The 20,057-nt window shown below is 43.3% G+C and overlaps 1 protein-coding gene across 7 annotated transcripts in view; it reads right to left on the bottom strand.

The window, feature by feature from the left end:
• Positions 1-20,057, bottom strand: part of Reep3 (receptor accessory protein 3) — a 75,531-nt gene that overhangs the window by 12,942 nt on the left and 42,532 nt on the right. For 6 of the 7 annotated variants that reach the window (XM_029564616.1, XM_029564618.1, XM_008835379.3 and 3 more), the window contains 3 exons: positions 12,021-12,097; positions 8,698-8,818; positions 8,106-8,219 (listed from right to left, as the gene is read on the bottom strand). In XM_029564616.1, the coding sequence (XP_029420476.1) occupies positions 8,106-8,219; positions 8,698-8,818; positions 12,021-12,097 (312 nt within the window). Of the gene's footprint in view, positions 1-8,105; positions 8,220-8,697; positions 8,819-12,020; positions 12,098-17,232; positions 17,256-20,057 lie in introns of those variants that run through there. The other variant, XM_029564621.1, reaches the window with a different exon arrangement.

Raw genomic sequence — 20,057 nt, forward strand, 5'->3', positions numbered from 1 at the left:
CGTGCAATGCCCTAGGAGGTCAGAAGAGGGTGTTGGATCCCCTGGGACTGGAGTTACAGATGATTGTTAGCTGCCATGTGGGTGCTGGGATTCAAACCCAGGTCTTCTGCAAGAACAGCTAGTGCTATTAACTGCTGGGCCATTTCTCCAAGCCCTTTTTTTTTTTTTTTAAGATTTATTTTTATTTTTAAAAAATTATGTGTATATGTGTCTGTGCACATGAGTGCAGGTACTCAGAAGGCAAGAAGTGTTGGAACTCTTGGAACTAGAGTTACAGGTGGTTGTGAGCCACTGATACGGGTGCTGGGATCTGAACTTGGGTCCTCTGCAAGAGCAGCATAGATGCTTAACTGCTGAGCCACTCTCCAGGCCATTTCTGTTTGGAGGGTACAAGTAGAGTGTTCTATTAATTTTGCAGTAACAACATTAAAAAGTACTGCAGCTCTGTTTAAATTAATAGTGTTTTATCTATTTTCTCCTAGTTGGTTTGTATAATATTAAAGAAATGGTAAGATGACGAAGAGTTCAATTTTGGGTGAAGAATGTATGGAAACATCATGTCAGCCAATCAGGGAGAAGGGATGACCGCCCACAAGGAAACACTACACCCCAGCAATTCAGATCTCCTCTACACTAGAACTGTATGTACAGCTGAGCATGGTGGCACATGCTTATAATCCCAGCACTCAGGAGGCTGAGGCAGGAGGGTCCCAAGTTCAAGACCAGCCTGGGCTATATAGTGAGACCCTACCTCCAAAATAAAAGCAAAACAAACATCTCAAACAAACAAAAACAACAAATTAAAAACATCCAATCTGTAATGGTTTATGATTTCTAGCCATGAAGCATTCTTTTCCATAATAATTGCTACTGCCCTATTCAATCAAGCATAGCCATGATGCTCTATTTCCCATTGATCTGTGAAATGTTACATTTTAATAGCTGCTAAGTTTAGTTCCCAGTGTTTGGAGAAAACTGTCTCCCCCTGGATATTCAGTAATTAATCTGATGAATCCCAGAATGGACCTGGCTATATTTATATTAGGTGAATAATGTATTTTAGTGCATTTAAAATTAGGGTAATAAGCCCAGTGTGGTGGCACATGGCTTTAATCCCAGCATCTGGGAGGCAGATCGAGGTCAGCCTGGTCTACATAATGAGGTCCATAGGGAGACCCTGTCTCAGTAAACAAACAAACAAAAAATTAATGTATTTATTGAAGAATGTTTATAATATAGACAAATTTTAAAAGGGAACTAAAAATATAAGAACAATTTATAGTCACTCCCTAAACTTCCCTTACACATACACACACTTTTTTTTTGTTTTTTGAGACAGGGTCTCACTATGCAGCTGTGGCTAGCCTGGAACTCACTATGAAAACTAGGCTGGGCTTGAACTCACAGAGTTTGATGCTTGCCTCTGCCTTCTGAGTTCTAGGATTAAAGTAGAACATACCAAGTTTGGCATGTATCTAATATTTTAAAAAATATTTTATTTATTATTTTTATTTTATGTGTATACGTGTATTGCCTGCATGTAGGAAGTGCACCCGTGTCATGCAGTGCCCATGGAGGACAGAAGAGGCTGTCGGATCCCCTGAAACTGGAGTTACGGATAGTTGTTAGCTGCCATGTGGGTGCTGGGAATCGAACACAGATCTGCAAGAACAATCAGTGTTCTAATCAGCTGAGCCATCTCTCCAGCCCCCATGTATCTAATTTTAAATTTACTTTTCCTGAGTTCTTGCTCCTTGCATCAGGGTCTCTCAACCTTCATGCCATGGTCTTTGGGAGGGATGGTTTTGCTGCTCTGTGCTCTGAAGGAGGGATGGTTCTGTGCTCTGGAGGTCAGCAATCACACCCTTGGCCTTTACTTGGTGCTGTTGGTGGTGGACATAAGGCACGTCTAGTGGACTATTTTGGAGATACCAGAGATTTTATTTATTACTTTTATTTTATGTGTATGAGTCTGTGGCCTGAGTGTATGTAAATGCTCTGGGTCATTCAATACCCACAGAGGTGAGAGGAGGCCATAGGATTCCCTGGAACTGAAATTACAGATGGTTGTTAGCTGCCATGTTGGTGCTAGGAATTGAAGCTGGGGTCTCTGTAAGAGCACGGCAGTTCTTAACCGCTGAGTCTTCTCTCCAGCCCCAATACCAAAGATTCTAGGTATCAGATGTCACCCCCTCATTTTATAGATGAGAACAGTAACCAACACTTTGATCAGTGTAGATGATTTACTTACTATCTTCTGGCTAATCAGTGGTAGAATCCAAATCCCACCCCCCAAAAATCTAGATTCATTCAACTGCTCTAAAATTCACTGTCCAATGCACTAAACTCTTCCCTCGACAAGGAAGAGTATAAGCTTTCTTTCCATTGTGGACAAAAGCTCTCATATTAAGCAGATGAGTCTGTCACAGCTGAATACTCTCAGAATCCTTTCACAAACAGAAAGCCATTAAAACAGACAGCAAGGAAGGGGTCAAGAGTTTCAAGTAAATCACGACCATTTAAAGCCAATTAGATTTCAGCAATTTTACCTGCAAAGCTCTCATTTCTATACACATTTTGGTGGGGTGTCCCAGGGGGATCTGAGAAGAGCAAATCCTTTGTGGCTGAAGGACGGTGCCGCTCTCCACACGCCCTTTACTCTCTCACTCACACCATGCCACCTGCACCTCCCACGCTGAGGCCATGAGTGTCAAACATCCTCAGCAGAATCCTTGAAGGTCCTTCCGGTATTTGTGCTGTGCTCAGCCAAAATAAATGTGTACACTGACCTTGTGAATACTGCCAGGCAATGAGGCCACAGGACTCAGTAATGTTTTCAGAAAACTGCTGTATGGTGTAATAAATGTTCTGATTAGATTCCTGTTTTCATCTTGGACACACTCAGGTGATTCAACCTGGGAAACCTAGGAGGAAATTACAGCTCTCTAAAGAGCTTTGAGAGTCCAAGGATTTTAGCCCCAAAGATGTTTCTAAACTGTATGTTATAAAAAGTTTAATTAGTGCTCAAATTTTACTATTATCATTTTTCTGATTTCTTCCTAATTGTGACCTATTTCCCATTTTGGTTTCAATTTACTTTTGAGTATGAAGAGTCTACTTTGGTAAATTCTTCTATTACAATACTTAAAAAAAAAAAAAAAAGTTTCCAGAGATGAAACTCATTTTGGGAACTTCAAAATAAGCGTGGTACAACTTGAGGCAAAATGGCTGTAACATTCAGTGTTCAGTGCAACATTTCTACAGAATACAATAGATCCAGGGCAGGCCCCTGCACTCCTGGGAGTGCAGACCTATGGTTGATAAAAGAACCCACAGCACCATTAGCAAGTGAAAGTGGAATTAAACTAATGAGTCGTTAAATATGTAAGTGAATCAATGACTCACAAAGGAGAAATCCTAAGAAACCGATACAGGATTACTTTGTGTGGTTTTACATAGAAGAATTTCTATGGGATAATAATATTTACTTTAATAGTAGAGGGAGAAAAGTGGGCTCTTAGCAACTAAGGATGGTTAAAATTTTCAGTTCGCCAATACAGACATTAGCTACAGCCAGACAGTGAGGGCAGAGAGCCTGTCTTATCCGTCTCTGTATCAGCATCTGTCTTAGACAAGACATGAAATGCAGAGATGTTAAATAAGAAATATGTAGGATGGTAAAAACAGATGAAGGGAAAATACGAAATAAAATTAGATGAGGGAATAAGGACAAAATAACACGGTGGGGGTTCCTGATGACCACATAGTGATAATGAAAGTAGTCAACATGAGTCCAGGGAAACGAGTACCCACAAAGGAGTCATAATACAAACAAGGTGTCTTGAGGGGCAGGAGAGGTGACTCAATGGTTATGACACTGGCTGCTCTTGCAAAGGACCTGGGTTTAGTTCCCAGCACCCACATGGCAGCTAACAACCATCTGTAACTCTAGTTCCAGGGGATCTGTCACCCTTTTCTGGCCTCTGCAGGTAGGCACTGCATGCACATAGTACAAACACATACATGCAGGCAAACACTCATACACATTTTAAAAAAGTAAAAAGAAGAAGGGCACCTCAACAGCAGGATCAGAACTGTGCTAAGTGTGAAAGTGAGGAGGAGCATCAGGATTCCTTCTACCTTTCCTAAACAAAGTCCTAAGGTGTGTTTTCTGTCCGGGAGTGGTGGCGCACACCTTTAGTCCCAGCACCCGGGAGGCAGAGGCAGGTAGATCTTTGTGAGGCCAGCCTGGTCTACATAGTGAGTTTCAGGCCAGTTGGGGCTACAGGGAGACCCTGCCTCAAAAAGACCAAAAAAAAAAAGAAATGCTTTCTAAGCCAATTTTGAAGTTGAAATTTCAACTTCAGTTTTTCTACCTAGGATTACGTTGAACGATGCTGTTAAATATGAAAGTGCAGATTTCACTGAGGTGTAAATAAATACATTCACTAGGTTTGTAAAGTCAAATAACGCTAAATTTATAATAAATGAAAAGCAATAAGCCCTGGTCCATTTGTCTTCTTCATGCCCCTGTGGATGGAATCACTCTAAACCCTCTGGTCTACCATCAAAGAGTAAGGATTCTGGCTCTCTTCCGCCTGTTTTCTCCTTCCCCCATTTCCCAACACAGTAAATTCACACTCGTTAGTCACGAGTCTACACTCTTATTACTTCTGGGCTGGGCGCCATCATATTGCCCTTCTTCGATGATTAAAAAATATTTCTTATTTTTATTTTATGTGTATGAGTGTTTCGCCTGCATGTATGTAAATGCACCACGTGTGTGCAATGCCCACAGAGGCCAGAAGAGAGTGTCAGATCTCCTGGAAATAGAGTTATAGATGGCTGTTGGCTACCATGTGGGTGCCGGGAATTGAATCCGGGTCCTCTGGAAGAACAGCAAGTATTCTTCACCACTGAGCCATCTCTGCAGTCCCAAACTTTGATTTATTCTGTATAGGAATGTTTTGCCTGTGTGGCTATAAGTGCACTCATGTCATGCAATGCCTGCAGAGGGTGGAAGACGGCATCAGATCCCCTGGAACTGGAGCTAGCCTCCACGGAAGCACTGAGAACCAAACCTGGGTCCTCTGCGAGATGTGCCAGCTTTCCAGTCCTAATTTTTGTTTTCTATCCCAAGCTAATAGCTGCCTCTATTTTTCATTTGCGTAGTTGTCCTACCCTTTGCAGCGTTTCCAACACTCTTTTCATGGTGTTTAAGGCTGACGTGGTTGCACAAGTACCAGCTGTCTGAACCCAGTGAGTCCTGATTGGTCACAACATATACATGACGAAGTTAAGTACCATCCCTGCACAGTTGTGAGCTTTTCCTGTCCTGTCCCACCCCGTCCTGTCCTGTCCCTCAGCTCTGTGCTTCTCCCACAGACACCCGTCCTGGCTCCTTTGATCCACTGCATCCCCATTCGGCTGCTTGCACTTAGACTTGCTGCACAGAGTTCTGGGGAATTCTGACATCTCCCCTTGGTTCTAGATAATCTGCTTTCTAGATCTCCTGGGTTTCCTTTTTTGTGGGCTGTTTTCTAGCTTTGACAGAACATATCTGCCCTGACAAACGAGACACAGTGGGTAAATTCTGTGCCTTTGCATGTGTAGAATTGGACCACTTGAATGTGTTGGGCTTTTTGTCTTTGGAATCTTTAAATATTCTGTCCTTATTGCTGGTGTTTGGGGGTACGGACGGCTCTGCTTAGAGCTGGCTGCTCTTTTCCCTCGGAGTGCTGGGCAGTGTGTGGGCCCATCAGTTTGGGAATGTGTGCGCTTTGGTTCTGCAACACATCACATGACTGCTTTTATTATTTTTAAAGAAGATTTATTTTAGGTAGGGTTGGGGCTTCTTATCCATTTCCCCAGGTCTAGCTGGGATTTTTGTCTGGTTTGAGCTTGCCTAGGACTTGTGCATGCTGTTACCATTGAGTAACTGACCAGCTGTCTGGAAAACTCTATTTTCTTATGGTCATCCACCATCTGTGCCTCTTACAATCTTTCTACCTCCTCTTCCTCAATGATCCCCGAGCCTTGAAAGGCAGAATTTTGAAATAGGTGTTCTATTCTGGGATATGCACTATGCAGCCTCTTGTTCTCTGTATATTGGCCAGTTGTGGATTTCTGTGTTAATCACCATCTGCTGCTAAGGAAGCTTCTCTGGTGAGGGCTGTGAGTTGCATTAATCTATGGGTGTAACAATAAGTCATTAGGAGTCAGTTTAATACTATGACCTGTGACTGCTGGGAGGGGAGAGTCTGTCTCTTTCAAGGATGTGGCTCTGAGGTTAACCAGGCTCCAGTGGATGGACCCACACTGAAGGACATGCAGGGACACAAACTAGTCTCTATAAGCCTTATTATATATAATAAAGTTCATTAAATTGGGCAGGGGCAGTAGAAGTGTGGATGGGGGGATCTAAATACTATCAAATTACATTGTATGAAAATCACAAAAATTCAATAAAAAGGATTTTTAAAAGATTTGTTTTTATTATGTGTATGTGTGTCTATCTGTGGGTATGTGCAAGTGAGTGGTTGGGCGTGACTAGACACGGGTGCTGAGAACTGAACTCAGGTCCTCTGGGAGAGCAGCAAGTGCCCTTGACCACAGAACCACCTCTGCAGCCCTTCTTTTGATAACAGAAGGTTGGCTTTCCTGATGGTTTTATTTTGGTATGTAACTGCAACATATTTTTATTAAACATAAAACAAAAAAACACACACTTCTAAAATGGAATAGTCCTCTAAGCTGAAAGCTTTGCTGTTAGTGTTTATTCGTTTATCTTTTCTTTCGGTTTTGTTAGACAGGATCTCCCTGTAGCCCCAGCTGGACTGGAGCTTGCTATGTGCACCAGTCTGGCCTCAGTCTCACAGCCTGCCTCTTTGGTGTGTGTGCCAAAGAGCTCTGTAAAGTGAAAGGGCCCCATTAACGTTCCTTCACCACTGCAATTGTATAAAATCACCAAGCGAATGGAGTAGTTCTTTCCATAGCATTGTTTAGTTTAAAAGAGGCTGACTGGGACTGGAGAGACGGCTCAGTGGTTAAGAGCACTTGCTGCTCTTGCGGAGGGCCCAAGTTCAGTTCTCAGCATCCATGTTAGGAGGTTTACAACTGCCTGTGACTCTGGCTCCATCAGATCCAATACCCTTTTCTGACCTCTGCGGACACTCATAAACATGAGAGCACATGCACACACGCACATACACACACATTTAAAAATGGCCTGACTTGAAAGCAGAATGCACTTATCAGCAACTATACCCCATCTTAGCTCTGTATTAGTAAACCTGCTGCACACATCAGGTTCCAGACTTCTGCTGTAAGCAAAGAAGCAGAGTGCTATCACACACGCTCAGAGCGACACCACACCAACTCTTACTTCAGACACAAAGCAACAAGGCACAAGCCCAGCAAACTGCTTACGGCAACTTCGAAGGTCACAGTCATCACTTTCTGGACGTGAAGTCTGTTTTCTTTCCGTACACCACACACTAAGATCAATCACGCTATGCTATTTAAAACAAAACATTTCAATTACGACATGCAAAGAAGCTGAAAAGCCATAATGCCAATTTCCACAGACGGCGTTCAATCAATAACTTGTCTTGGAAGCACAGCAATGACATTAGTAATTCACTAAATAAAACTCCAAGTTTTAAGAACATAATTTTTACATGCTTATTTGAATAATTAGTTACCTCAAATTGGTTGAAGCAGAGGTACAGAGGTAAGCCAGAAATCCTAGCAAGATAGTGCCGAGAGAGAGAGAGAGAGAGAGAGAGAGAGAGAGAGAGAGAGAGAGAAACAACACACCAGAGCACCAGAGACAGAGAGAAGAACAGTTATCTTTATTTAAGGTGATTTATTCAAACCATCTCCAGGTTAAAAAGTGGGAAAACAAGGACAGAAATACATTGTCAAGTATGTAGACAACAAAATGTTAAAATAGCCTTAAAATTACCTACTTGTTTATTCTAGCATTAGAATAAATACAAAGCAAAATTCTGTCACAGTTCTGCGACAGTCTGAAATAAAAACAGCGACCTTTCTTCATCCGCTGCTGCTATGACCGCAAGTAAAACAGACAAACACACACTGACCTTCACCGCTGCTGTGACGGCAGCAGTTGCTGCCAAATTCAAGCCCTGCCGTCCGAAGTTCACCATAGTCTCATAGCCACGTTCCTTTGCTTGTACAATATAATCGTCGATTTCCTAGAGGGAAAATGAACAGTAAAATCGGGTATGATAGGACATCACTGTAGATCCCAGCACTCAGGAGGCAGAGACAGGAGGAACAGAAGTTCAAGGGCATCAAAACCAGCCTGGGCTACATGAGTTCATATGTAAAAAATAAAATAAAAACGGCAGACTTGGTGGTGCACACTTTCAATTCCAGCACTCGGAAGGCAGAGGCAGGCAGATCTCTGAGTTCTGGGCCAGCGTGGTCTACAGAGTGAGTTCTAGGTCAGTCGGGGCTACACAGTGAGCTCCAGCCTCAAAATAATAAATAAAATTTTAAAATGACAAATAACAACACAACCACAGATGTTAGTTTTATTCAGAAACAGTGTTACAAAGTCCCAAACTAGGCTTTCCTCCTTGTGACACAGTGAGGCCACTAATGTCACACACAAAGCCCGTACTGATACACACTTCTGAAAGAGTGTGTGGCAATACTGATATACCTTACCCTTTCCTTTGAGGAGAGAAGAGGATGCAGGAACTTCCTGTATATTAGACTTGCTCCTCTGGTGTAGGGGGACAGTAACCATATGACAAAGGCAACCTTCAGCTCATAATACAGGGGGAACCTGACGAGAAAAAACCAGAAAGAAATCTGGGTAAGGAGCAAATCCATAAAACCCTTAAAGTTTAGTACTGTGTTCTGTTTTCACACCTGAAAGTTAGTGATGAGGGAACAATCATGATAGAATTTATCGGTAAGTTCATCTCACTGAACCACACACTGCGCTGAACCTGGCAGATAACCTAGGACAAGAGTCTTCTCTTGAAGTTGGGTGTGGTGGCATATGTCTTTTTGTAAAAATATTTTATTATTTTTATTTTATGTATATGCGTGTATTGCCTGCATGTAGGAAGTGCACCCGTGTTGTGCAATGCTCGCGGAGGACAGAAGAGACTGTCGGATCCTGGAACTGGAGTTATGGACAGTTGTTAGCTGCCATGTGGGTGCTAGGATTCAAACCCAGGTCTTCTGTAAGAACAGTCAGTGTTCTCAACCACTGCGCTATCTCTCCAGCCCCTGGTGGCATAAGTCTAATTCCAGTACTTAGGAGGCAGAGGCAGGTGGATGTCTATGAGTTTGAGGACAGCCTGGTGTACATAGTGAGTTCCAGGCCAGCTGGGGCCACAGGGAGACCTTGTCTCAGTAAGACAAAAGCGTCTTCTGTTGAAGCAAGCACAAGGGCTGAATGGACGGCTACTAAGAGAGGACAGTAATGCCACCAAGCCGTGGCAGTAAGGAACCCCATGTGTACAGTCAACCCATGTGACACCCATGGACACCAGGCACTGCATCACCCCACGGGCATAGCTCCTAGTCTTCCTCAGAACTCCAGGAAAACTCCCTCCAGTCTCACTTGGACAGAATTGCAAATTCCAGCTGCAGATGAGGGTGGAAGGAATTACCATTCAGAGGTGGATTCGTTCAGGACCCAGGCTGCCCTGTGGCACCTTCCCTATTGATGGAGCTACTTCTCCAACCCAGGTTGGGGTTTAGCCACGTGACATGACCAGTCAACAGACTTGAGCATGACACAGGTGACAGGTCAGTGGAAGCTTTAATTGCCCTCAAAGCTCCTATTACAATTCCCTAAAGCTCCTGCTTTAAGCTTCTGCCATGGAAATGCTTGCTTCTTTAGTCTTGGCTCTGAAAGGACATTTACACTGAGCCCAGCAAGGCTGCAGCCAACCCCTGCCCTGAGGCCACTTGAGCAAGACACCAAGGTTGGCTGTCCTAATGCACTGTGCTTTGGAGGGCTGCCTGCTGCCACACTAGAAGTTAACTTAAACAGTGTGAGAACCAGTATCCTGTGGTTTATGAGGCACTACATAAGCCTGAGCAAGTTGGGTTCTCATGGGTGAGCCAAGGGGGGAGTACTATAGTCAGCCAAATGTCTTTGTACAGCAGAGTGTGCGGATTTCCAGCATTAGATAAATTTATTATTATTACTATTATTATTATTATGTGTGTGTGTGCGCGCACGCCGCACACCATGGCATGTGTGTGAAAGTCAAAGAAGAGCTTTCAGGGGTTGGTTCTTTCCTTCCACCATGGGACCTGGGGGTTGAACTTAGGCTATCAGGCCTCTGCAACTAGCACCTTTATCCAGTGAACTGTCTCTCCAGCCTCACTTTCAATTACTTAACATTCAACACATCTACAATTTTCAATAATGTGTATTTGAAATAAGACAAAAACGAAACAACAGCAACAAAAACCAAATGAGAAGTCTTTGAAAAAAGGAATTCTGGGATGGGGATGTAGCTCAGTTGGTAGAGGGCTAGCCTACTAATGCATGAAGGGTTTGATCCATAATTAACACATAAAAAATTGGGCATGGTGGTCCATGTCTGTAATCCTAGCACTCAGGAGTAGAGGCAGGAGGATCAGGAGTTCAAGGCCATCCTTGACTACATGAGACATTGCCTTATAATAAATAAATAAAGGAAGGAAGGAACTTAAGACACTTAGCATGATTTGGAACCTTTGTTTCGCCGCTTAAAAACAAGGAGAAAATTTTCCTTTGGACGCGTACTCCAAGAATCAACAGGAAAAGAAAAGTAATAGGAACAGAGGGAGGAAAACATTTCAGGACTTATTTTTATTTTTTATTTATGTGTATGCTTGCCAAGACCAGAAGACAAGTCAGATCCCCCGGAACTAGTTACGGATGGTGGTGATCCACTTGATGTGGGCGCTGGGAACCAAGTTCATGTCCTCTGGACGAGCAGGAAGCACTCTTAATCCCTGAGCCATCTCTCTAGTCCCAAGGAAAACATTTCAAATAAGAGAAAAGTGAGGGATGAAGGACTGTGGGGTGTGGTTCAATGGTAGAGTATGTGTGTAGTGTGTAGGAAATCCTGGGTTCAATTCCCAGAAGTCAAGAGAGTGTGAGAGGGAGTCATAAATAAGGAGAGGTTAAGAGTGTTTAAGTGTGATGATATCTTTTTCTACAGATCCATGAGAGCAGCCCAGTGGGAACCATGTCTTAAAGAGATCAGTAAAGGTATGAAGCAGACACAGGAAGGGAAGGGCAGGAAAGGCAAGATGCAAGTTGGTATCTATAGGTGCCCAGGACTGATCTGAGGGGGGGGGGGCTGCATTTAGGAGCTCAGGTAAAGGAGAAATGCCTGGGTTAATTCTGGTCCAAGCCTGTGCGGCATGGGAGGCTGAAAGCATTGGCACGATCTTGAGTTTTAAGCTTTTAAAAGGGGACTTCTCCAAGCGACAGTGGGGTGTGGAAGGAAAGGGTCCCCTCAAGTGCAGTGTGAGGGGACTCCAGTCGCTCCTCCGAGTACTGATCCTTCATAAACTGTGAAACTGATGAGGGAATGAACAGGTTCTAATTATGCCTTGTGTTTGGAATAGAGCTGCCGGGGAGCCAGTGTTGAGTGGGTGTCCACGTGGATGCTGACGTGGTGCAGCCTTGATGTCTGTGCATCAGAGATTTAAGGCTGTGAAGGGAGTGCCACAACCAGATGCCGTGGATTTGAGAGGAGTCATTTCGGAAGCGATCAAGAAAAACAGTCTGAAGTCATCAGTGTGGAAAGCGGATGGTAACAAGTTCCTCTATTTTAAGAGCCTGGTGGGAGTGGGGGGTGGGCAGGATTAGCATAGTAAGCTGCCTTCATTGGAGGGGGCTCCACTGAAGGAAATGAGATGCAGGAGAATTATGTTACTTGATCAAATTCTCACAGTGAAAAGCAAGAGCAGAATCAGAACTCAGGAGCCCTGAGAGTGAGTCCACGGTCCTGAACAGCAGAACTTACCAAGCAACTGTCTGATCTGCTACTGTTTCAATCACAGTGTAGAGGGCAAACACAATCCAGTACATCATCCAGCGAACCTGGAAATAATATAAACACGCATGAAACAGTTCACTAAAATTACTGCCGGACATGGGGGTTCACACCTGGAATCCCAGCATTTGGGAGCCTAAGGCAGAAGGATTCACCACAAGTTTGAGTCCAGTTTGGGTTAGACAGACCAGGTTTCAAAAAAAAAAAAATCATTTGTATTTCTGAATAATTTTATTTAAATATTTCTGTCTCTCTAGATATATACTGGGTCAAATGTAGAAAATGATGGTTCAGTTTAACACGTTTCATATATGAGCTCCTTACATCTCTATACCAAGTATCTTGGGATATGAGTCAACAAACAACAACTCTGAGGCCCAACACAATAACTTTGGAATCTAAATCAAAGAACAAGCAATGTTTTTCTTTTCTGACTAAGACTATTAGGCAGTTAGGACATGCATAAATAAAATAGTGTACTAGGACAGGTGACGTCTAATTACACTAGTCTGTATGCATTCTTTCTTTTTTAAAAAATATTTTATTATTATTTTTATGTGTATGAGTGTATTGTCTGCATGTAGGTAAGTGCACCCACGTCGTGCAATGCCCGCGGAGGATGGAAGAGGCTGTCGGATCCCCTGGAACTGGAGTTATGGACAGTTGTTAGCTGCCACGTGGGTGCTGGGATTCAAACCTGGGTCTTCTGCAAGGACAGTGTTCTTAACTGCTGAGCTATGTCTCTAGCCCCCGAATTCTTTATTTCTTCACATACTGGAACTGTCCGGAGACCAAGGCAGAAGCACAGGCTGTTCCTTCTATTCATGATATACACAATACCCAGCCCCTCAGTTTGAGAGCTGAAGGTTGGTGATCTCTTCCTCTTGTTCCATTCCAATGCCACAGCAGTATTCTGCGACAGTTTTACCTTTTGCCTACAGAACTAGGGCACCTTAACTAGTCCCCCACTCTCTGCTATATTATCCTTTTCATAGACTGACACCCGATGAATTATTCTTAAACTTGTTCCTTTAAGTTTGCTCCTTTCTTCTATGTCACCAGAGACAGCTCCTCTCAAGTACATTCCTTTTGTTTTTGTTTTTCTGCTCAACATAAGCATAACCCCACTCCAACCACTGCCTAGTACGTGATATATCAATAATCTTTAATCCAGAGAACACTATGAGGCTGGAAACACAATCACTCCCACCACTCACTATAGGTAAGAGGACTTTCTCAAGGTCATCTTACTGGAGTGTGGATCCAGCCTGCCTGATTCTGGAATGGGTTAACCAACTGCATCACATATAGAGGAAAAACCATGTAGGCCCAAGAACAACTGCTACTTTTTGCCTTATTTCATCCCCATCTGTGTCCCTATCAGGCTACTGTTAAAAAAAAGTTTTAAAGTTAGCATACAAAGCAGCAGGTCGTATGGCACTTTCACACGTGTCATTACGCTCTGTTCTCATTTGTCCCCACTATTTGGTTTTAAGGCAGGTGCTTGGGGGCTGCAGCCATGGTTCAGCAGTCGTCCTCTGCTCTTCCAGAGGACCCAAGTTTGCTTTCCAGTGCCCATGATGTAAGAGGGCTCACGACTGTCTGTAACTCTAGCTACTCTGGTCTCTGGGAATTCCCACACATGTGGCATAGATACAGACACACATACAAACATTAAAAAAAAAGTTGCTTTTAGCCTGGCATGTTTGTGTATGCCTTTAATCTCAGCCCTCGGGAGGCAGAGGCAGGAGGAGCTGTTTGGATATTCCACAGACAAGACAGTAAAACTGTAATTCAGGGCTGGGAATGTATCTCAGTGGTAGAGTACTTGCCTAGCATGCATAACGTCCTGCACACAGTGCTACAAACAAACAAACACAACATAAGACAATGCCCCCATAACTCAACAAATTTCCAGTTTTCTATTTACACGGACAAATTAAGAGTAGCTATAAATAACTTTTTTTATATACACTTGTTTATTTTGTGTGTATATATGGGGTGCATGTGTGTCACGGCACACCTGTGGAGGTCAGAGGGACAACCTGTGGAAGTCGGCTCTCTCCTTCACCATGTGGGTCCCAGGGATTGAACCCAGGTTGCAAACCTTGGCAGTAAGCACTACTATCTGCTGAGCCACTTGCTGGCCCCATAAATCATTTCTGAAGGAACTGCACAGTGAAATCCCTACATCATTAATTTGTTCTTATTTATGAAGACTCTTGAAAGCTTAAAAGTTGTCCAAAGCAAGTAATAGGGTACAATATCCACCTTAACTATGAGGAAATTGATTTATAAGATTATCACAAAATTTTTTATAATTAAAAAAATTATGTGTATGATTGTTTTGTCTGCATGTATGTAAGTGCATCATGTGTGTGCAATGCTGGCAGAGTCCAGAAGAGGGTATTGGATTCCCTGGAACTGGAGTTACAGACAGTTGTGAACCACCATGTGGGTGCTGGAAACCAAACCTGAGTCCTCTGCAAGGGCAGCCAGTGCTCTTAACTGCCGAGCCATCTCTCCAGCCCCAAATTTATCTTATTTTATTAAACTGTTTACTTAAGTGTGCAGCTATGTGTGTTGCCACACAAATGGAGGCCAGAAGAGGTGCTGGATCTTTAAGGGCTGGAGTTAAGGACATATATGAGATATTTTGCTTACTACATGGAATATAGGATCTGAACTCCAGTTCTCATGATTGTTCAGAAAGGGCTCTTAAGTCCTGAGCTATCTCTCCAGTCCTAACAAAACAAAACAAAACAAAAGTTGGGCACCATTAATCCCAGAACTTGGGAGATAGAGGCAGATAGATCTCTGAGAGTTTGAGGCCACCCTGGTCTACAAGATGAGTTCCAGGTCAGCCAGGGCTACATGGTGAGACACTGTCTCTCACATACACACCCCAACTTTTTTTCTCTCCCTCTCTTTTCTTAAAAAAAAAATATTGGTGAGGGAAGAGGGGTTGGGTTTGGTTCCCAGCACCACATGGTGGCTAACATTTGTCTGTGACTCCAATTCCAGGGGATCCCATGTCTTCTTCTGAGGTCCATGGACATTGCACAACACAGGTGTACTTACATACATGCAGGCAATAGACTCATACACATAAAATAAATAATATAATATTTTAAAAATTAAAAAAAAACTTCATGACTTCCTTTAAATTCCTCATTGCCACTAGTTCTAAGATTTTGTCTGAGTATGGGGTTGGGACCAACCCTGTGTGTGCCTCTGCTAGCCTGCCTTCCCTTCCAACTGGGCTCTACCTTTTTTATAGAGAGAAGTGATATCGAGTCCATGCACTCTGCCCTTCCAAATCCAAACAGTAATGAAGGAAAAAATACTGCAAACCAACTAATGTGCTTGTCTAGAGTAAGCAGGGAAACAGGGACCTTGGAAGAGATCTTTTTTTTTGTCTTTTAAGGCAGGGTCTCCCTGTAGTCACAGCGGGCCTGGATTCACCAGGCTGGCCTTGAACTCACAGATACCTACCTGCCTTTGCCTCCCAAGTGTTGGGATCAAAGACATGCACCACTACACCCTGCTAAAAGGTCAAAAATTTAAAAGCTAACCAACCTTTAAAACAACAACAATTGAACGAACATTACAAGAGAAACTGTTCTGGGTACACATTATGTTCAATCTACCTTGGGGTCTCAACTCCAAGAAACCCAACTGCACCGTGGGTAGAGTTAGAGAACAACTGACATCATGACTTCTTTCATCTCTCAAAGCCAGAATAAGTAAAGTTGCTCTGGGTCACTGAGCCAGGAAGCAATGAAGGAGGCACAGCCACCTTGAAAGCCGAAGGAGGGATCTTTTCAAACACATAGCTCCCATGAGGCTGGAGAGGTGGCTCAGTGGTTAAGAGCGCTGGCTGCTCTCGCAGAGGACCCAGGTTCGACTCCCGGCATCCACATGGCAGCTAAAAACTGTAACTTCAGTTGCAGGTCTGACGCCCTCTTCTGACCTCTGTAGGCACTGCACAACATGGATGCACTTATACACATGCAGGCAGTGCACTAAACACATTGAAAAACAAAAACAAAAAACATGAAAATAAACAGGTAGCTGCCAGCAGGCCACAGCATGGTTGCCTAGGAATTACTGATACTCTCCCTCACCCACTCTGCCCTTCCAAATCCAACAGTAATGAAGGAAAAAATACTGCAAACCAAATAATGTGCTTGTCTAGAGTAAGCAGGGAAACAGGGACCTTGGAAGAGATCTTTTTTTTTGTCTTTTAAGGCAGGGTCTCCCTGTAGTCACAGCGGGCCTGGATTCACCAGGCTGGCCTTGAACTCACAGATACCTACCTGCCTTTGCCTCCCAAGTGTTGGGATCAAAGACATGCACCACTACACCCTGCTAAAAGGTCAAAAATTTAAAAGCTAACCAACCTTTAAAACAACAACAATTGAACGAACATTACAAGAGAAACTGTTCTGGGTACACATTATGTTCAATCTACCTTGGGGTCTCAACTCCAAGAAACCCAACTGCACCGTGGGTAGAGTTAGAGAACAACTGACATCATGACTTCTTTCATCTCTCAAAGCCAGAATAAGTAAAGTTGCTCTGGGTCACTGAGCCAGGAAGCAATGAAGGAGGCACAGCCACCTTGAAAGCCGAAGGAGGGATCTTTTCAAACACATAGCTCCCATGAGGCTGGAGAGGTGGCTCAGTGGTTAAGAGCGCTGGCTGCTCTCGCAGAGGACCCGGGTTCGACTCCCGGCATCCACATGGCAGCTAAAAACTGTAACTTCAGTTGCAGGTCTGACGCCCTCTTCTGACCTCTGTAGGCACTGCACAACATGGATGCACTTATACACATGCAGGCAGTGCACTAAACACATTGAAAAACAAAAACAAAAAACATGAAAATAAACAGGTAGCTGCCAGCAGGCCACAGCATGGTTGCCTAGGAATTACTGATACTCTCCCTCACCCATACTCAGCCCAGGGATTTCAGCATAAATATTGTTACTTTCTTTCAAGGAAAAGTAGTGTTGTAAATTAAAATTGGCTCTTCTCATAGACGGTTTAGCAAACCCTTGGGAAAATAAAAACGTTTAAGCCCATATTGCTATTTTTCATTATTTCACAAACATAATTATGGCTGTAATGTTGCCAAAGGGTAACAACTCTTGGAAGTTCTCTGCAAATACTTGCAGCTTACCTAACAGAGTCAGGTAGAGGGAAAGCAGGATGGGCGAGATACGCCTTCTTCTGGCCCCTGTGGGTACATATATGGTGTTCATACATACATGCAGGCAAAACATACACATAAAATAACACACAAAAAACATGAATCTGTGATTAAGATGTTCTACTGCCTTCACTACCTCAGACATCCCGGTCTCAGTATGAATCAAGATCCCAGGATTATGAGCAAAGTACACGGACAGGCCTGTATATACTTGTGGTCAAGGCTCAGGAGAATCTTGTGAGATTATCTATCTGTGTCAATTTTTTTTTCAGATTTATTTTTATGTGTATGAGTGCTTTGCCTGCCTGTCTGTATGTACATCATATGAATGCAGTGCTCATGGCGGCCAGAAGAGGGCCTCCAGATCTCGTGGAACTGGAGTGAGTTACAGATGGTTGCTAGGGAGCATGTAAGTCCTGGGAACTGAGCCTGGATCCTCTGTAAGAGCAGCAAGTGCTCTTAACTGTTGAGCCATCTTTCTAGTCCAGTGGCAAATTTTTTAAAAAAGATATTCCTTTTCAGCTAAATAAAACCATCACCAAACAGCAAACTATGCAATAAATAGGATAGTCTACACACTTTCTCTTACGTATTGACTAATTAGTTAATTTTAAAAACGGGTCTCATTCTGCAGCTCAGGCCTCCCTGGAACTCACAATCCTCCTGCCTCAGTCGTCTAAGTGTTGAGAGTACAGGTGTGAGCCATCAAGTATAGCACTGCTACAGTTTTATATATGCGAAACACTATGGTTTTAATTTGTGCTTTGTGAATTCTTTGATAATCTCCCCTCTTGAATTTATGGATTTGTCATTCTTCTTATCAGAAATATGGACCTTAAATGTAATTGAACCCAGGCAACACTTAACCGTAATTCAATGCACATGTGTTATTCATGGGAGCGGCCACAGAGAAAGTTCACTTTGGAAATAGACTCCTTTATTATTTTTTTTCATTAATGGAGTTGGTTGGGATTTTGCATGAAATGATTACTCAGCAAAGCTTTTATTAAAACTGTACCTCGAGGCCACCCAGTCTACTGTTTCTCCAAAGGATGTAATAGAAGTGAAGGATAAAAGAAAAACAGCAGGTTATAAAATTATAACTAAGCACACATGAAGATAAAGATCAGGTGAAAACAACAAAAATAAAATGCAGCATTGATTTTAATATCAAAAATCTGTGGGAAGGGGCTGGCGCGATGGCTCAGCAGTTAAGAACACTGGTTGTTCTTGCAGAAGACCCGGGTTCAAATCCCAGCACCCATGTGGCAACTAACAACTGTCTGTAACTCCAGTCCCAGGGGATCCGGCAGCCTCTTCTGTCCTCTGCAGGCATTGCACGACACGGGTGCACTTACCTAGTGCAGGCAATACACGCATACACATTAAAAAAATAAAAATAGTTAAAAAAAAATCTGTGGGAAAACAATCATTCTGATTGCCCTGTGAAGGTACATAGAAACTCTGTGTCTGAAGAGATTGTCCTTCAAACTCTGCAGATACAAAGCCTTCCGTCATTCAAATCTTGCCTATGCACACCCTCTTGTATGCTTTAAACCATTTGTAGATTACACATAATAATACAATGCAAACCCTTCCCTCTCTCCTTTACTTTTTCAGGGTCTTGATTAAGACCAAGCTGGTCTTGAACTTGAGATCCTCCAGCTGTAGTCTTGCAAGTGCTGGTATTACAGGTGTGTACTACTATGCCCAGTTCTAGAATGATTTTTGTGTAGCCCACTTGCTGACCACAAAAGAAACAAAACACGTCTTTGATTTCTGAGAAATAAATTCCCCAACAATGCAATAGGCACACCCGTAAACAGTAAGCTGGATACACACAAATATAAATTCTTTTGTACTTTTTTTTTTTTTTTTTTGAGACAGGGTTTCACTATGTAGCTCCAGCTGGCCTGGAACTCACAGAACTCTGCCTGCCTTTGCCTCCCAAGTGCCCGGAATAATTTAATTAATTCTTGAGAATTTAAGTGCCATCACTAGATATGACACGAATTGATAGAATTTCATCAAATTTTACCTACTGAAAAAAACACAAATGAGCCAATGAGATGGTACAGCAGGTAAAGGCACCAGCTGCCAAGCCTGATGACCTGAGTTCTATCCCCAGGATCCACATGGAGGAAGGAGAAAACCAGCTTCTTCCTGCAACTTGTCCTCTGACCCTGACCTCGAGTGTGCACTGAAGAAGTTGGGCATGGTGGTGCATACCTTTAGGCCCGGCATTTGGGAGGCAGAGGCAGGTGGATCTTGGTGAGTTCAAGGTCAGCTTGGTTTACATAATGAGACCCTGTTTCAAAAAGGGAGAAGGGCTGGAGAGATGGCTCAACAGTCAGGGCACTGGCTGCTCTTGCAGAGAACCTGGACTTGGTTCCCAGCACCCACATGGCAGCCAACAACTGTCCATAACTGTAACTCCAATTCCAGGAGATCTGAGGTCCTTCTGTCTTCTTTGGGTATTGCATGCATGCAAAAACATTCATACACATGAAGTAAAAACCAAAAAATTTAAAATGGGGGGGACTGGAGGAGATGGCGCAGTTGGCAAAGTGCTTGCTGTGCAAGCATGAAGACCGAGTTCAGTTTCCCAGCACCCACGTGAATTAGCTAGGTGGGGCAATACAAATCTGTAATCAGAGTTGGAGAGGCAGAGGAAAAAGGAATAAAGCCCAGTGTGGTGGCACACTCCTTTAATCCCAGCCCTGGGAAGGCAGAAGCATGGGCAGGCGGATCTCTGGGAGATTGAGACCAGCCTGGTCTACATAGTAAGTTTCAGG

Source organism: Nannospalax galili, unplaced genomic scaffold (assembly GCF_000622305.1).
Source record: "Nannospalax galili isolate Female #2095 unplaced genomic scaffold, S.galili_v1.0 scaffold116, whole genome shotgun sequence".
NCBI classification, from domain to species: Eukaryota; Metazoa; Chordata; class Mammalia; order Rodentia; family Spalacidae; genus Nannospalax; species Nannospalax galili.